Source organism: Xenopus tropicalis, chromosome 5 (genome assembly GCF_000004195.4).
Source record: "Xenopus tropicalis strain Nigerian chromosome 5, UCB_Xtro_10.0, whole genome shotgun sequence".
Lineage (NCBI taxonomy): Eukaryota > Metazoa > Chordata > Amphibia > Anura > Pipidae > Xenopus > Xenopus tropicalis.
Window position 1 is genome coordinate 141,960,212 of NC_030681.2, and position 18,595 is coordinate 141,978,806.

At 41.1% G+C, this 18,595-nt stretch overlaps 1 protein-coding gene across 1 annotated transcript; it reads right to left on the reverse strand.

The window, feature by feature from the left end:
* Positions 1–369: 369 nt before the first annotated feature.
* zpax (egg envelope component ZPAX) lies at positions 370–14,915 on the reverse strand. Its single transcript, NM_203520.1, is given in 29 exon segments — positions 370–633; positions 947–1,039; positions 1,415–1,511; positions 1,889–2,027; positions 3,146–3,158; positions 3,161–3,179; positions 3,181–3,335; positions 3,446–3,573; positions 3,711–3,784; positions 3,857–4,026; positions 4,112–4,123; positions 4,125–4,132; positions 4,135–4,157; positions 4,160–4,183; positions 4,186–4,209; positions 4,212–4,229; positions 4,857–5,062; positions 5,712–5,829; positions 5,899–6,107; positions 6,180–6,333; positions 7,272–7,495; positions 8,272–8,368; positions 8,593–8,760; positions 10,057–10,140; positions 10,463–10,603; positions 10,681–10,808; positions 11,278–11,373; positions 14,409–14,470; positions 14,767–14,915. Coding segments are annotated over 29 exon segments (2,706 nt in total). The 5' UTR covers positions 14,784–14,915; the 3' UTR covers positions 370–628.
* Between the last annotated feature and the right edge of the window lie 3,680 nt (positions 14,916–18,595).

An 18,595-nucleotide genomic window follows, 5' to 3' on the forward strand; every position in this document is an offset into this window, starting at 1 on the left:
TGCCTGACCGATATCTGGCCTGAAATAGGGCAGATCTCGATCGAGCAGGTTAGAAAATCTATTCGGATCTGGGACCGCATCGGCTCGTTGATGCGGTCCCCGAACAGACTGCCCCATTGCCGCCAATATAATTAGATTGTTTGGCCCCAGGGCCAAGCGGTCGAATTAGCCTACACGCTCCCCGATATCACCCACCTGTAGGTGGGGATATCAGGTGAAGATCCGCTAGCTTGGCAATCTCACCAAGCGAGCGAATCTTAATGTGTATGGGGACCTTTAGCCTTTGTCACATCAAAAAGAGGCCAAGTGAAGCTAGATGTTATGTCGAGCAACCAAACTAACAGAATTTAGGAGGCACCAGGCAAGATCAATGGTCAGAGGAAGCCTACACCTTTATTAAAGCTACAGTTAGTTATATTTTCCGTCAAAACTGCCATTTTTTTACAGTCTGTCTATTAAACTGTAGCTGTGAGTGGTTGCTGAGGGAGGCTCCCTTAAAAGCTCAGTCCGTTTTAGCATCCTCCAGTCTCCAGCAGAATAAACCAAGGAGTCAGTTAGTTATAATTAACAAAAAATGCGCACTTTTAATAAAATAGACATCTGGGAGGTCAAAGTTGGGACGGGATATTCAATCTATAAGGAAAAGGGAAAAAACAGTCAGAACTGCAGAAGTCTTACTACTTTGCCAGAGCCTGGACTGGTGCTGTAGATTAGCACATGGACTATGTTGTCCTCTGAATCCAACCTCTTCCCACCCACAATTGGTCTCCAGCAAGCAGATAAAGCTCCATATAATTAAGATCATATCCAGTCTATATAAAAATGTGCCCCCCAAGGCTATTCTGTGTAAAACAGCAATGAAAAGGGGACTGTACATTTTGTACAACATCATCATTTCTCCTACTCCCATTCAGTCACCCAAGTGATCAAAACCAACATTTCTTACATTTTCTAAAGCTTGATGGTACATCAGATTTTAGTAGCAAAGCACCAGAAGAGACGTACTGATGTCTGTCTGTGTCAAGTTCGGCACTCCTCCCTGGTTTGGAAAAAAAAAAACCAATGGCTCTAATGAGATCTGCTTTTAGAGATTGGTAAACATCTGCATGAGTGGGGGCTCCTTTCACTTCTGATAGGACGACTGTCGCCATTAGACAACAGATCCAATGAGATCACAGTCTATGAAAACTCGGGGGAGTCACTGGAAATAAAAGAACTTCCTATCAATATTGCTGGGATAGAGCCAGCTATATTCAATTACCAAAAGTCACTTGACTCATGATAGCAAATATGGGATTGGCTGGTACAAGATACCTTTGAAACACTGCAGTAACCCTTTCTTCAGTAATAATACTCTCAATACCTTTCTATAATGGCTGCAAGCATGCCTATGAAAACACATGGGTTAACTCACCGCTTCTCTGCCTAGCTGGGATGCAAGATTTCGTGCATAAGGGATCAGAATATAACTGTACAGCATTGCAAATGATCACACTGCAGTGAAAGTAGATCTGTGGGAGAGAACACAAACACTTTTACTACCCCCCAGATCTTTAGCTGCACAGGGTTATATTGACATAGGTTCATTTCTGTAGATGGAATAAATCAGACTGGCATTTTAACTCCAGCTTCTTGAAAATGATGGAACATTCAATAAAGAAAAATATATGTTCCTGTCTAAGAGCAGTAGGCACCAAGCTACTGATGATATAATATACCTAAACAAAATTGTTCAGCCTTGCCACTTGGACAACTGTCAGTATAGCCAATATTTGTAGCCAGCATGCCACTAACAGCTGGTCTGTGATGCCCTCACTATTTAATATTGTTCTTAAGGCTCAAGAATTCAAACCCACAGGAGCCAAAAACCTGAGAACTGGTCTGTCACCTCTCCCAAGTAGGCCCGGCCTGCATTCATAAAGGTAAACATCTTCACTTCAAACCGCTTAAGGTGACTGGGGTATTTGACCCTGGAGTCTGCAACCACCGGATGAAATATGGTCTGGAAGGTCTCGATAAATTCACAGCTGTGGGAGGAGGAAATAAAGCTTTCTGTAGGGAAAACACACAACGCGGGGGAACGAGAGATATTTATAGTTTAATTGTTTCCCCATTACAAATGAAGGCAGAGGTTTTCTGTTAATAATGGTCCCTAAATTTCCCCAAGTTCTTCTGTCAAATAAAACCAAACCTTCAAATTTTATTTCAGTAGGAGGAAGAATCTGAATATATTTATAAAACAGTAGAACTGCTTGGATGAGTGGTGAAACGTCTTCAATGATTACATAGCAAGTCCAGTTGCTTTAGATTTATTTATACTAGATATACCATGACCTGGATGAATGAAAATCTTCATAGACATAGTAGAACCGATTACTTCTTTGCATCAAAAACAGGGTTTTGTTTAGTCCCATTAACTTAAATGAATTTTGTGGTCACAGCCTCATTGCACCCCACCTATTGGATTAAATTTAGTGATAAGCACAACCTTTCCATTTAAGCTATAGGTTTATATAGGAGCAGTGGCCATCTCCATGTTCTAGCTCCCATCCCCAGCTACAGTCAGGTGATCCCAGTGGAGCCAATAAAAGGGCAACCGTTTGATTTTTAACCTTGAAAGCAAGTAAGTTACAGGCAAAACTCAATCCCTGTGTAAAATGTATAATGAAGCAGTAGAATTCTTAATGAACCAGATAAGAGTATAGGACTAGACCGGGGGGTGACAGATTTAGTTTGGCCACATCCTAATTGCAACCCTGTCTAATGCTTTAAAGTTTAAACTGGTTAGCACAACGTCCCCCCCCCCCTTTTTTTTTTTTACTATATATTGAGTTCAAGGTTTTTTTTTTCATGATGCATCCATATTCTGTCCTATTTTAACTAATTTTTGCCCACGAAGTTGATCTTTAGCTCAAGTGCATCAAAGTTTGTAATTTGAAATTAGTTGGTATTTGAACAATTCTTTTGTTGAGGATGTATTATTTGGAGAACCCCTTCCATCAGCAAAACATTGAGCAGATTACCATTTGTATTATTTCTGAAGGATTTGCTGTTGGCCTAGTCTTCATGGTTCTAACTGGTTCAATGTACTTTGCCTCCCCTTCACTCTGTATGAAAAGGTGTCCGAAGATGTTGGGCTTCTTACCTGTTGACTACAACATCCCACTTTGGAAAGCTGGTTTTATCAGGGGAAGCTGTAGCCCAGCAGTTATCCAAAAAGAGTTCTAGCTGGGGGTCCACGCTATAAAGGAGTTCAACTTCAAAGTACAAGGGATCCATCAAGTACTTTACAACAGGGTATTCTGAATCGCCATAGAAGGTAGAGTAGCTGCTGTCTGTAGCGGTCGGTTGGGGTAAAACACAAATTTCATCACATCTCAAAAAGTAAAGGTCAGGCAGCTTCTGCCAAGTACTAGCAATGCTTAAAAGCAATAGAGAGTCTTACCTTTGCTTAGTCGTAAAACCAATTCAATGGTGCCAAATGCTGACTGAGCGCTTGGTGTTGGTGGAGTTTCAAACCCATACTGAAGAATCAAGGTTTCATTTGTTGTGTAGTTACAAGCAACGTGAAGCCTGTTAGAAGGTATAGTTGACAACATCAAACCTGTTACTACAGCATTTGAAGAATTACAGCAGTCAATTGTAGGCCATGTGTGGGCTTGATCGTAGTTGCATAGGCCTTGGCTGGTCTAGAACAAGCTATCACTTACTTGAAGGCAGCCTCGGTCACTCCAGGTCTGTAATAGTAGACGTCGTTTTCATAAATCATCATAGTTTGGGTGAACTACAAAAATACAGAGTATTTAAAAGGATGACAACAAATACAAACCAACAAATTTCACAATCCCAACATTACCTTTCTTGTGGTGAGGCAGGCATTCACAGGAAACACAAATTTTGCGGCGCTGGATGTGTAGAAGACAGGCCTACATGATTTGTCCCTCAGTACAAGCTGAGAAAGCTCCATGTCCGGTACAGTAGAGAGTTTTAGTACAGTAACAGCAATGGTCCCATTGGCAAAGCAGTCTTTAAAGAAAGCGGGTGGCACAAAACAATGGATGTTATAGACATTGTCTTAACTCCATGCAAAAAGGAATATTTCTTAATTTACCTATAAGCTTTTCAGTAGGGTAACTGCACGAAACAGAAAACGTAGACATGGGATTTCCATTGGAACTATCAACAAGTGTTAAGGGGAGTGTCACAATCATTCCAGAGTTACTGGTATCCTATAAAACCAAAAAGGTTAAAAAAAAAATAACCAAATTGACCTTATGAAACTTACAAGTCAAGGTTTTGAAGAAGCTTATAGACAACATGGCATGTTCAGATAACCGGGATAAAGTAAAAAGGCATCCACTAGCCCTTTAATCCATGCAAGGTTCTGCAGAACATTTAAGTATTCACTTTGCTTTTCTATCCAGCAGAATGGTAATTGGCAATGCACAACTAGCAAATTATATAGAGCCAATATGGTGCTCACTTCAGGGGTCAGCTGTAAGGTCCCCAAGTACTAATCATATAAAAGAGAGGTTGAGTGGCCTGTAAATTGTGAGCCAGCATAGGATTTATATTGACAGATCCTGTCGCTTACTCATGTCAACCAGGACATCTAGTCAGACCACATGTGTGGATAAACAAATGAACATGTAACCAACCAGCCATATTGGCTTTGGATGGATGCAGAGCCACTTGGTCTGCAATAAACAAAATACAAGACAAGTTCTGTGCATTAATGCACAATGAAATCTCAATGCCTAGAACTTAATCTCAGTTACATTGAGTTGGCTGTTGGACACTTCAGTTGCACAATTTAAATCCCAAGTTGCGCTATTTACTCCCCATTGCAACCTTACCTCATACATGACACTGTCTGAATATCGATTTGCTGTGATTGTGTAATGGGTGCTATTAGCCGTGAACACTAATCCACTAGTCTGGGCAGTTCCTGGAGTCAACAGGGTGTTTTTTACAAAAGGAACCCAATTTGTATCCACATTCCCACGTTTAACAATCACGTTCAGTGCGTTCTGATCGCAGTATCCGGAAGGTTCAGGTAACACTATTAAACACATAGATATGTCAGTGAAAAACTAGTCATTCTGAAACAAGAGTGCCTGAACAAAGTACAGTTAATTATAACATGGAATTGTTTGTGTTTAAAGAACATTTGTGATAGGAGATAAGCATTCAGCCCATATCCTACTAATGGAGCATTTTTATTATAGTGTTTAAGCCATCATCACCAATGATGTTGCCCATAGCAACGAATCAGCAATGAGATTTTAACTCACTGGTGAATTTGGCTGAAACCCTAATAAATATGCCCCCTATGTGAGCCATTAGCCTTAGGCTGGGCCCTCTAATCCAGCGTTTTTGGCCCCTGTTTTGGAAGGTCTTAAAATAGGGTGCACTTGAAAATTTAGAAACAAGTCTAGAACACCCACCTGGAGGGGCAGCCTGATTGCAATTTGAGAGATATCCAAGATTTTTTTTTAAGGGACGCAATAGCCTTACCCAAATGTAACCATGTTTGCACCCTGATCTAGTAATATGAACACACTTTCCTGGTCTAGTAACCAATAGCAACAGGAAATTGACTTTGGTTGGCATATTACAATTAGAATATGGGTTTCTATATAGGGACAAACACTACAAGCCGGTATGGAGTAGACCCAGTCCTATCACAGATGTGAATATTTAGTCCTTACCAGCATCCTGAACCATTGAAACAATAGTTGTCGTACAGGTGAAGGTCTCATTATTTGGAATGATCTTAAATCCAAAGGTAACGATGAGGACGTAAGCTCTTGTGGTTTCACCAATATACTGAAACATATCATGGTGTTAGCCATAGTTGTATTTGAACAGCTGGAAATATAACAGACCATGCATTACCTCTATCTTTACGTTCTTATCAGAAAAAGGAACAGTTATCCTGTAGGCGACACTTCCATTTGGATACGTTATCGTCGTTAAGTTGTAGTTCCTTGCCGCCAGTTGTGGTATTGTCAGCGTTTCAGTCCCAACAGTTACATTTATCAGCTGAACGTCAGGAAGGAACGGACCAATGGTTACGTTGAATGTTTTTGTTGTTGGAATGGTCCCTACAAGAATAAAAGACATATTAGCAGAAAAATAATTATGTTGAGCAAAAGTATTGATATTTTCTTACAAACCATTTATTATGAGAGGAGGCTGCGCATCAAAGGGTGTAGTGATTTCTTTAATGATAGTGTGTTTGGTTACACCCCACATACTGTCGTCCCACTCGTGTTCAAGGAACACATTGATGCTGTATGTAATGCCATAATTTCCATTGGATACATGGCTCTGAAAATGGGACCAAAAAAAATAGACACATAAATTAAACACAATAAAAGGCCAATCCATAGCTGCTTAGGCCTACTCTTAACCGTCCAACAGAGTCTTTCCCTTGATACACTCATAAGCAGAGCATGTACATTGAAAATACTGACAGATAAGCTGCTGGACTTAACTGTTCCTACAGTCGACTATGGTCTGCTGAATCCTTTGACAAGCACCTTTATAGTAAAATTATTGACCAGCTGGATATATATGCCAGTAGCATTAACAGCCCAAGACCCCTATGGACAATAAAGGCTAAAGAAAAAAACATTTTTAGGTTATTTTAGATATGCCAAATAGGAAAGACTACAAGTACATAGATATTAATGCCTACATGTCTGAAAAATTCACTTCCGTACTAGGGAGACTAATGAACATCGAACAGTATTGCAATTGGCATCTGATGAAAACAGCCTTTTCTATAATAGGTTTACCTCTCATTGTACATCCCACATAACTTATATTCTGGGGACAGATACTAAACTTTGAGACTCCAGAGACAGAATGGTTTTTTCTCCTGACCCCTTATTGAACATCCTATCAAACTGACCTGTTAATAAGGACGATGCCTACTAGGGGCAACTAATGTCATACCTGAACTACAAAAGCAAGCACCATACCTAGACATGTGACAACACACATCCACAAAACAGTCTTTTTGCTATTCTGATGCACCCACAAGACAATGACTGGGTGCTGCTGTGCACTTGAAAGAAGACCGCAATAGTTTGGAAGTCACAGGTAAAGTACTTAAGGATTGATGAAGAATATCGAAGCTGCAGAATTTGCTTGGCATAGAGACATTATACACAAGTTGTAACACAAGTTGTAGCCATAAAACACTTGTTGGCGGCCTTTATCACCCATGATAACTCAAGTCTTCTACTTGATTTTACTCTCACCTTATAATAGCCACCTTGGGCACCTACTGGCACAGTAACCGTAGTATCAAGGTAGTTGTCAACCAACCCATATTTTCTATTGGCAATTTCAGCGCTGTTCAGAGTGCGGAGGTCAACGCCAAATGCAATGCGGCTGTTCTTGAGACGGCTAGCACCAATCAGTAGGGGCAAGATGACTTTGGGCACAGACCATGTAATCAATTGCTTTGTAAACTTCACATCATCTGCAGGGAAGATTCCGTATTAGCCATCTGAGCCAAGGATCTCAAGACCGGTATCTCAAACAAAATTGTGTCTACAAGTTCAAGTACTAGGGATCCCTGATGCAGATAGTGACATTTTTAATAGAGTTTGCAATTGGTTATTTATGGTTTTTCAGCAGCTTCCCAGTGTGAGATTCTAGTTGCTGTCTGGATGCTACGGCCTAATTTACTCTAACAGCCAGGAATTGATTTCAATGAAAAAGACTGGAAGATGAATAGGAGAGGGCCTGAATGAAAAGATAAGTAACAAGTACATTATAGCTGTAGTTTTTCTATTGGCGTCAGTTATCCCCATCTGAAAGCTGACAGAAGAGGAAGGCAAATAATTAAACTATAAAAAATATAAAAGAGCAGTCAAAAAGCTGAATAGAACGTTTTATAACATGCTAAACGTTATCAAGGGGATCTAAAGCCTAAACAAAGTACTGTAAGCTTTCTCAGGGTGTTCCGGAGCACTTTTACGACCCAATACACATCCATAGAAAAGGCATGGAGAGTTAGGGTTGCTGCTGATCTTCAAAGAGAGCTGTTGAGCTGCAGGCCTAATAATTGCAGTTTAAAACTGCCTATATCTCAGAAACCACTAAAAATTGATTCATGTAAATTTAAAAAAGTGCTCAGAGGACCAGTGAGTATATTATTAATTCATTTATTTGGGTTAAGATCCCCTTTAAAGGTGACCTACCTTTATATTAATGAATGAGCAGTATTTGTGCATGGGTTGGTGAAGGACTTACCAACTGGGCAGGCCACAGCCGCATCAATCATAAGGATTAGCCAGCGCTGTTTGTACAATATTGTGGATCTCACAGAAGAAAAGTTCACACCTCCAATCTTAGGGGGAAATAAGTAACGTTATTAGTGTGACATTCATGGTATATACGCCACTGGCGGCAAGTATAAAGTACTCATTTGTAGTAATAGAACATAGGAGAAAAGGGAAAGTCAGGGAGGTTGGGGCCTTAGTGTAAATATGTAATTAGGAATTACTGTGACCCTCCAACTATCGTTGAACTCCAACTCCCAGAACCCTCTAAAAGACTTGTGAATTTTCTTACATTTAGAAGTTGCGTTTCTGCAGTTTTGTATGGAGACCGTAGCAGCATTCTCGATTCAGTTATATTTATGCCATAGCCAATCTTTTGAGCATCCCTGACCAGCATTGCTTTTCGGGTCGACGGCAGGTGGAACACCACTTGCCAGATGGACACAAGCCCGGCCACTGCCTGAAATGTAAAGGGAACGGCGGTGAGCAGGGCAGCTTAACTATCCAATCACAAGGTCTAAACTGTAAAAAATACTTTCCACCTAGTGATCCAAATGTAGGGTACTGGGAATCCCCTGAAACAAAGTCATTGACATTTAAACAATAGAAGTCATAGGTGTCCATTTTAATATACAAAAGAGATTCTCTTTATTACTGTACAACACCACCTGCCCCACTGGGCTGGCTTGCATGCCGATTGGCTGGACTGCCTAGAGACGTGTGGCTCCTATTATTTCTGGGTCTTTTTTTACCTTTGATATGCATCAATGGTAAATACTGGCCAACTGGATTGTCAGTCATAGTGGCCAAATGCAATCTGGAAGACTTCTATAATCAGGGTAGGACTGGGCTGCCGCGACACCGGGAAAATCCCGGTGGGCCCCAGCAGCCCAGACCCGACCCTTGCCGGCACTCACCCTGCCCGACCGCTCCTCCCCGACGTGTTAAATTAATGCGCTTGGGGGAGAATGTTGGGTAGGTGGCCCTGTGAGGGGGTTAGGGGGGCCCCTGCGGGGGAGGGGTAGGGAAAGCGGCCAGCAGGGGCACCTGCAGGGTCCCTAGGGCGGGAGCCCTGATGGGCCCTTCACCCCCCAGTCCGACCCTGTCTATAATGGTCTGGCCATCCAAGACCCTCACATATATAGACAAACAGGTATTCTTAAGAGCCCAGAAATACCCACCCATGTATGGCCATCATAAACTTTAGCCAATTATGGGCTACATATAGAACTTTCTATTCAAAATATGGGGAGCCTATAGCAATTCAAGTTCAAGTACATTTCTAGGTGATCTTAACCCAAAACAAATAAATATGACACTAGAGTCACTGACACTCTTGGGCTTCAAAGAGCTGCTGAGCCGACGCCTTCATAGTATACATACGAGACCTGTTATCCAGAATGCTCGGGACCAAGCTAAAATGGCAGCTGCTATCTTAAACAAAGGGAGTTCTATGGCCGTTTACTCAGGTATGGTAAAGCTTTCTGCAGAATATAGTTTTGTAGCTTGCACTATTGTAGCAAATCTAAAAACAGAATGTGTGGAATTCTTGTCCTGAAGTGGTTTAGTACAGGGTTAATCCAGGGCCTTGTCCCATCCCCATCTTAGAGTCAGATGGAGTTTACTGGAGACAAAAATCCATTAAAACAGATGTTTTAATGGATCAGCTAGAAGTTAGGCAGGTCCTATGGACATGTCTGGTTCCAACCTTGTCTACAATTTAAAAAATATGTCATTTAAGTTTGGTCCTGTATACCTCTGGAAAGGCAGCGACCCAGTCCTCTGGCTCATCCTGGAGGGCACTTTCAGCAATCATTGGGATCTTGCGTCTTACGGAGACCTAAAGAGAACGATTAGACGACCATGGTTTATCATTTCACATTTACTGTATATTTGCAGGTCAGTCTTTATCCAGTCTGGCCATGTATTGGGTCACCAAATCACGCCACCTTTATTAATTACAGATAAGGTGCATAGTGAAGCCTGGAGGCAAGGTGGTAAGAGGATTATATAGCAATAGCTACAATGTTCCTCTTATCTAGTAACCCATAACTCCCAGTCTGGGGATCAACATGGCCCCATTACTACATAACATAAATGTTAATTAAAAAACCCCCATAAAATGTGCCCTCAGATCAAAAGAACTTTTGGTGCTACTTTACCTCCATGTAGTTCATTTCACACAGGATTTCACGGGCATCCCATGCATAGGGGCAGGTAACCTGCTTCAGGTAACTTACAGACGCACTCTTATCCCAGGTCGGGAAAATATCGATTCTTAGTGTGATGGTGGATTGGTCATCCTACAGAATGCAGAACACATGCTGAGCCCACCTAGACGCGAAAGCAAGCCCGGAGAAAGTAAACGGAGGCAACATACCAAAATCTGAGCGAAGCAACTCAGGAGAGAGGCCCTAAAGGTAATGTTTCCCCATAAGTCAGGTGATGTTCTATATCCGCACTGTATGGCCAACTGATCTCCAATAGCATAGGAGCTTCCATACTGGTCTACCAAGTAGAAAAAGAATGATATTCAAGAAGATTCTTGTTGGTTAAATCTTTTTTAAATTACATTTTATAAGGTATAATTTTATTAGATCAGTTTTATTAAACAAGGGAAGCAATTTTTTTAAGAAATAAATCAAACAGCACTTATTTACTAGGGGTTATGAGCAGAGCAGAATGTTTGGATAAGTGTTGCTTATCATTGGTGTTTGACTGGTGAGTCTGGGCCCCAACAGAAAACTTAAGGTCACAGGCCCCTCTATTTGCCTGTGTAATCTTATGACTCTGTACCCTCATTCTCTTCTTCATTTCCCTTTGTTTACATTCCTTCATTCTACCCCTACTCCTCCACCCAGCCTTCAATCCTTCTGTTCTCTCATATAGGAATGGGGAACATGGACAAGCACAGAGGTACTTACAGTCGGGAGAACAGAAGTGCCGATGGATGCCAATCTGCAAATCCCATACTTACCAATAGCTGTAAACGTTACATTCTTATTGAGAACATATTCAGATGGCAAATCAAGTTGCAGAAGGGACCTCTTGCAGGTGGAAACAATGAAATCAGCTGGGAAAGACAAGTGTGGAATTGAAAAACAAAAATGTATATTCTTAATTAACATCAAACAGGCTTACTGGTTTGGTAGTGATCCTTTCTGTGCAATTTTAACCTTCGTTAAGTGTGCACATTATAATAATAATAAAATATATATATATATATTTATTAAGTAGCTTGCTTGCTGAAAAACCAACCAGTGCTGCTACAGGTATCGGACCCCTTATCCGGAAACCCATTATCCAGAAAGCTCCGAATTACGGAAAGCCTGTCTCCCATAGACTCCATTATAATCAAATAATTAGGATTTTTAAAATTGATTTCCTTTTTCTCTGTAATAATAAAACAGGACCTTGTATTTGATCCCATCTAAGATATAATTAATCCTTATTGGATGCAAAACAATCCTACTGGATTTAATTAATGTTTTATTGATTTTTTAGTAGACTTAAGGTATGAAGATCCAAATTACGGAAAGACCCCTTATCCGGAATACCCTTGGTCCTGAGCATTCTGGATAACGGGTCCTATACCTGTATCTGTTTTTACATCAGAATTCATATTCTATGTCCATTCAGACACTATGGGACATAGCTTACTACACAGAAAATTATTATATATGTAAATATCAACACAGGAGTGTTCTCAGGGGAACTTATTTATGGCCCCTAGGGGACTGTTATTAAAGTCTATGGAGAGTCCTTCTGCCAAAGGGGTCATCTAATCCTGTGTAACATTATATTGCCATAGTCACCCCTCTCATGTTCCTATAAAACTACAGGTTGCTACCCTTCTCAGCAAACTGCCCATTTTTCATTTTATTTGGTTTTGAGGCTTGAAAGATTTTTAACTGCTGTTTAGTTGATAAAGGCACTTTCCTTAGCAACCAGGCAGCAATTTGTATACTTAGGTTTTATATTTATATTTAGTTTTTATATTTATTTTCATATACTGGAGTAGCCATGATTGCCCATCAAAAGACCCTAAAACAATGACCTCTAGTGCCAAACCCCAATGAGACAAGGGATGACTTTAGGTTAGGACAAATAGGGAATGTATCTTTAAAGGGGTTGTTCACCATTGAGTTAACTTTTATTGTGATGTAGAGAGTAATATTCTGAGACAATTTGCAATTGGTCTTTATTTTTTTATTTTTGTTCAGCAACTCCCCAGTTTGGAATTTCAGCAGCTATCTGGTTGTTGGGGTCCACAATACCTTGGCAACCAGAGAGTAGTTTGAATAAAAGAGCAAATATGAATAGTAGGGCCTAAATAGTTAATAAAAAGTAGTAATACCAATACAATTGTAGCAGAGATTGGTAGTTTTATGGCTACTGGGGTCAGTTACCCTCATTTAAAAGCTGGAGTTAGAAGGAGGCAAATATTTTAAAAACTATAAAAATATTGTATACCAATTGAAAAGTTGATTAGACTTGGCCATTATAACATACCTGCCTCTGACAGACAGAGGCACAAAGGGCATTATACACTCATATTTATTAAAGTAAGCCAATATCACCAGTGATGTTGCACATAGCAACCAATCAGCAATTAGATTTAAACAGTGTATTGTGCCACCTGGGCAATAACACATAGAAAGAAATCAGTAACAGGCAGAACAGTGAAGTCAAACCTTTTATTGGTTGCAAAGTGCAAATTTTCCCAGTGTTGGTAAACGAATCCTGTAACCTCTATTTCAGCCCAATAGCTGCCATCCCGGACTAGTACCAGTAGAACATGGGTTACATTGTACTCTCACCCAGAATGGGCCTTCACTAAGTGGAAGAGGAAGATAAGGGTGTTGTGCAACTACACCTCTCTTGCTGCTATGCAGAAAAATAAAAACAGAGGGGGCCAAAGGTTCTTGCAAACAACAAAACAACAAGTGTTTATGAACCCCCACAGGGTTTACTCACAATACAGCTGCTCAGGGGCCAGTGGTACAGGCAACACCACATACAGAGTGTAATACAGACTGACACTCCCCTGAGTACAGACTGGCAGGAATCTCACTTCCCCTCTGCCCCACCCCATAGTGGATCCTTCAGGGAATTCTCTATCCTGATTCCCTAGTCACTGGGATCCCTACACTACGGGCAATATGGCCTTGGGGGGATACCTCAGAACTGCAGCTCAGCCCTAACTGCCTTACACCCCTAGAGAGGGTACTATTATGGGAGCTACTATCTAATGCCTCATTCACGGGGCCCTGTTCCCCAACTTTAACTGGGCCTGGGCCCATGCTCACAGCAACACCCACCCACCCTGTTTCTGAAGTGGAAGCAAACAGGAAGGTGCCACGCCTTTCCCAGCACTATACCAAAGTGAGGCAGGAAGTGGTCACCATACCGGCTAGCCAATAGCACACATACGTTAATGAACCTACTTAGATATATTCCCTTCCGCCCAGCAAATAAGGGAACTGAACCTGTAGGGATTTAAAGCCATAGGAACTATTTAACCCTATTGGTCCCTACAATCAAATTGATGTTTATCCTGCAGCTGTTGTGAAACTCCCACAAACAATTGAAGGCCACCGACTCTCTATACGGTCTAAAATAGAGCAACTGTCCCCTCAGCAGTCAAAGACTGTTCTGATTTAGTGTTGTAGTGGCCTGTTCTGATCATAGCGATCTATGGAGAATGCCTAAGCAGCATAACAGCTTGTAGCCATATGGCTATTGTATGCAAGCAGTAAGCTATGCACTATGTCTGCGTCAGAGTAAATTGAAAACAAGCCACTGATAACCAGAATGCATTTTCTCTTTAAAAGCCTTGCCACAGGAATGAGTATAGAAGACTACTTTTCAGGTTTCCGGTTAGCAGTGTGGCATGTCCCATAGGAAACAATGGAACCTATTTCTGCTGCAGTAGCTAGCTGGCTGGACATGCTACATAAATAAGTTCTTTGTTTTCTGTGCAACACTTTTCTTCTATCGGAGAGTTATGTAGCATGGCACTTAGCCCAAACTTGTAAAGAACAAACGCAAGCAAACTTGGACTGGATCATAATTAAACTGGCAACCTGCAGACATATTGGAACATACCACTGCCGGGTCTTTGCTGTCCCATAATGGAAGAGACTAATATTCCTACAAGCGAGAATAGTCTGAAAAATAAATACAAAACACACAGAAAAAAAAGTTCAGCTTTTCTACAGAAGGATCCAATAGATTTATTTTTTGGGTTTACATGCCCTTTAAAAGTCCCCAAATCAAAGACAGTAGAGTTCTAAACAATGTTACAATATTCACGTGTTTACAATTTTAAAGTTATTTACAAGTGTAATTACTATGTAAAGCAACCTCTCCATTTAATTTTGGGGTTTATATCCCCTTTAAACTCTACCACAGGATTAAGTTTTTACATATTTTTATAAACCGTATAAAACTGCAGATCCCCTACCCAATGGAAAGCTTCATCTCCCCAGCCAGGGTGCTGGAACCAAACACCAAAAAATGCTCCTCCTTTACTTCCACCAAGAAAGCCCTCTGTTCCGACTTCCCAGCCTTCAGCACAAATTAGACCTCATCCTTCACAGCTGTCTCGTTGCCTTCAGCTAATAAGCAGAGGTGACATCACTGCCCCAAACCCATTGTATAGATCTTTTATAAACTCCTGGAACCCCTGCCTGATTGGCTTAGGTGCCTTTAACCCTTTACTATTTTTTGTACATCCACTTGGCTTTATTACTTCTTCCCAAGGCTGATGTTTCTGATAAAAAAAGTGGAAAGATCGGGACAATTTTGTGCCGTTATGAAGAAAAGATTGTTTTCTAAGTATATCCAGGAGGACAAGATCTCTTACATAATCAGTTCAGTAGCCTTGGTGTCAAATCAAAAACCTGGATGGCGCTCAGGTTTTATATCTTTATTTATAAAGTGCTACTTATGTACGCAGCGCTGTACAGTAAAATACATTAATACAAACAGGGGGTTATTAAGATAATAATAGATAAATACAAAGTATAACAATAAATACAAGATACAGTTGCAATAAGTCAAGAGTCAAAGACACAAGAGGATGGAGGTCCCTGCCCTGTAGAGCTTACAATCTATATTTTATATTGCCTTTATTCCCCCATTAAAGCAATAAATTCATATATCTTTATTTATGCAGGTTTTGCTTTTTCCTCAGCCTCTCTGGGTAACATAAGGTTACAGCAACGATCCTTAAGGGAGGCATACATATATGTATATATATATATATTTATATATACCAAATGCATGGCAGTGTAGCTTTCAACAGCCCCATGGCTATTACTTAGATGTCTCAATATAGGTGGGTAATGACTAAAGCTAGAGAGCTAGTGATCCAGTCCTGCATTTTGGTTAAACCTAATTCCTCTTCACTCCAAATGGTAAAGTAAAATAAGGTCTTAAAAATACCCAAAGTGGATCATTATCACCCTAATACCACGGGACTGAATGGTTATCTGTGATAAGGTTCATGCAGAATGAACACCGTAAGGGTGAAGACACACAGAGCTACAAGTAGCAGCTACTTGTTATGACTGCAAAAATAGACAATGCTGATCATTTACTGATAATTGTCTCTACGTGTGTATTAGCGGAGGCAATTCTCAGTATTGTCTATGGCAGGGGATTTTGTGGTGTTTAGTAACCGTGACAAGAAGCTGCTACTAAGTAGCTACGTGTGTCTTCACCCTAATGCCTGGTTGTGAATGGAACAATTGTATTTTTTACTGACCAAACTACATGTGTCGAGAACTACATGTGTTTCCTGCTACACTCCAAATACACACAGGCAGGTTAATTGGCTCCTGATAAAATTGCCCCTAGTGTGTGTGAATGGAATAGGCGCCTTAGATTGTAAGCTCTACTGGGACAGGGACTGGTGTGAATGATGTATAATCTCTGTACAGAGCTGCATAAAGGTTTGATTTGTTAGTTGACCCAGACCATACTGTGTGAATAGGCTGCCTCAGCTCTCGCCAGATCTCACCAAATTTGAATTTCAGATCTGCTCAATAGATATTTGTCTGATATTTTTGGACAGATATTGGTCGGGCAGGTAGTTGTGACAGCCTTAAATGCAAATCAATAAGCTCTCAGTCTCAGGGGGCTAAGTTAGCAGATTTTTTTACACCTATCTCTGGCCACCTTGTGGCTAATGACTAACAAGTACAAGTACAAGGCTTATAGGTTTTTTTGAGACGGTGGAGAAGCACCATAAACTGTTCCTTATGCCCCCATTACACAGTAATGTGAACCTCCTGTAGAGCTAAGAATAACTTCTGCCCTTGGGCACAAAGCCCTGGGTGCCTTCAGCCTGATAGTTACAGTAATGTAATTGCTTATTGTGCATTATAGGGCTTGTTTGCCAATATATTTTTATGCTTGGATTAAGCATTATTTCCCAGAATCCCAGCATTATTGCAGACAGTCGCCTATACAGCTATACAGCTTCCATAGTAATAATAGGCAAAAACGTGTTTGTATGCTAGAAACATTACTAATGAGATCTGTATTCACAATCAGTGATACCAAGGGGACCCCATTGCACCCTGGCCGTGTCGCCTTTCATGGATAACTGCACCTCTCGCCGCAGGCAGTGCCAAGAGATGATTTATATTGGCGTGAATATATGAAGTGCGAAACCAGTTGGAATATGATTGGAGTTTCCTAGAGAGCCGCAATCCAATTTGTTCCGTGCCATTAAATGTACGATTTGCTACAATGGCTGATTCTGAATGGGTCGCCTCTCGCCTGCCCCCAAACCAGCCCTTCAATTTAAAAGATACATTTAAAGATCTGGATAAACAGTTCTTAACTAATGAAATGGCATTTTAAGCACACAAATTCTGGTGCCTCAGTACAATGAAGCTACAGCAGCTACAGGGCAATGCCTGGCATCTACTCCCAGCCCTGGGAGATACCACTGCATTATTGACTATTGGCTCTCCCATGTTGACTCGTTTTCATTCTTTTGTTGGGGCTGCCTTACTGCATATTACTTACATAGACATGAGGTCTCTCAAACCCAAGAGTAATTTTTTTTTTTTTTTTTAAAGTTTTTATTTATGCATTTTTCAGATTAACATAAAAGTAAAACAGCAAAAAGGGAGAGAGAGAGTAGAGAAGTTAGGGGGGGAGAGGGGGGGGGGAGGAAGGGGAGAAGAGGCAGGCTGTAGAGCTGGGGAGATGGGGACCAGTTTATTTCCGTTGTTATGGTATGTTATCCGCGGTGTTTCCTGGGGTTTCGTGGAAGGCAATCCAGGGGCCCCATATTGCATCAAATTTTTTAGGACAACCCCGTGCAAGGTAGGTCAGTTTCTGGTTAGTTACAGTGTTGTTGACTAGAGTTCTCCAGAATGGGAGGGTTGGGGGGGCTAAGCATTTCCATTGCAGTAGAATGGCCTTTTTGGCATAATAGAGGAGCTGGAGATAGCAGAGTCTAGAATGATGTGAAAGCCCCAGGTCCTCTGCCACTCCCAGTAGGCAAACAATTGGTGACAATATCCGGGGAAAGCTTAGGGCATCTGAGATATAGTTGACAATTTCCTTCCAGAAGACCTGCACGGCTGAACAATTCCAGAACACGTGTATGTATGAGCCAGTTTCTCGGTCACATTTTATACAGGTGTCTGGGGTCTGGGGAAACATCTTGGACAGCCTGTATGGCGTAAGGTATACCTGGTTTAGAAACTTCATTTGTATATACCTGTCCGCTAGTGATATTGTCAGGTCTGGAATTTGCCTTAGAGCATCTACCCAAGTTTCTTCAGTTAAGCTAGGTATGTCTCGCATCCATTTCTCACGTACCTTCGCCAGTGGGTCTGGGTTGGCCTGCCATAGGATGGTGTAGTACCAGGACAGGGGCTTGGTGAGGTTTTCCCTACGTATGTATTTTTCTAGGGTGGTTTCTTTCAACTCTACTGGTCTGGTGGGAAATTGGGAGTGGAAAGCGTGTCTGAGTTGAAGGTAGTTAAAGTGCATTGTTTGGGGGATTTGGTGGCTTTCTCTAAGTGTTTGGAAATGTGTCATATCTCCATTCGTTAGTATGTCTTGTATGTGTTTAATTCCATGGGAGGCCCATTGGGCGATGTTGGGTAGGGAGGTGAAGTTGGGTAAGGAACTGTTACCCCATAATGGCGTCCAATGTGACCACATTTGTTGTGGGCCTTGGACATGTTTGAGGGCTTTTTGGAAAGCAGTGATAACTGTACGCATAGGGGTAGTGATTGTGTAATGTTTTGAATTTCCTCTGTATG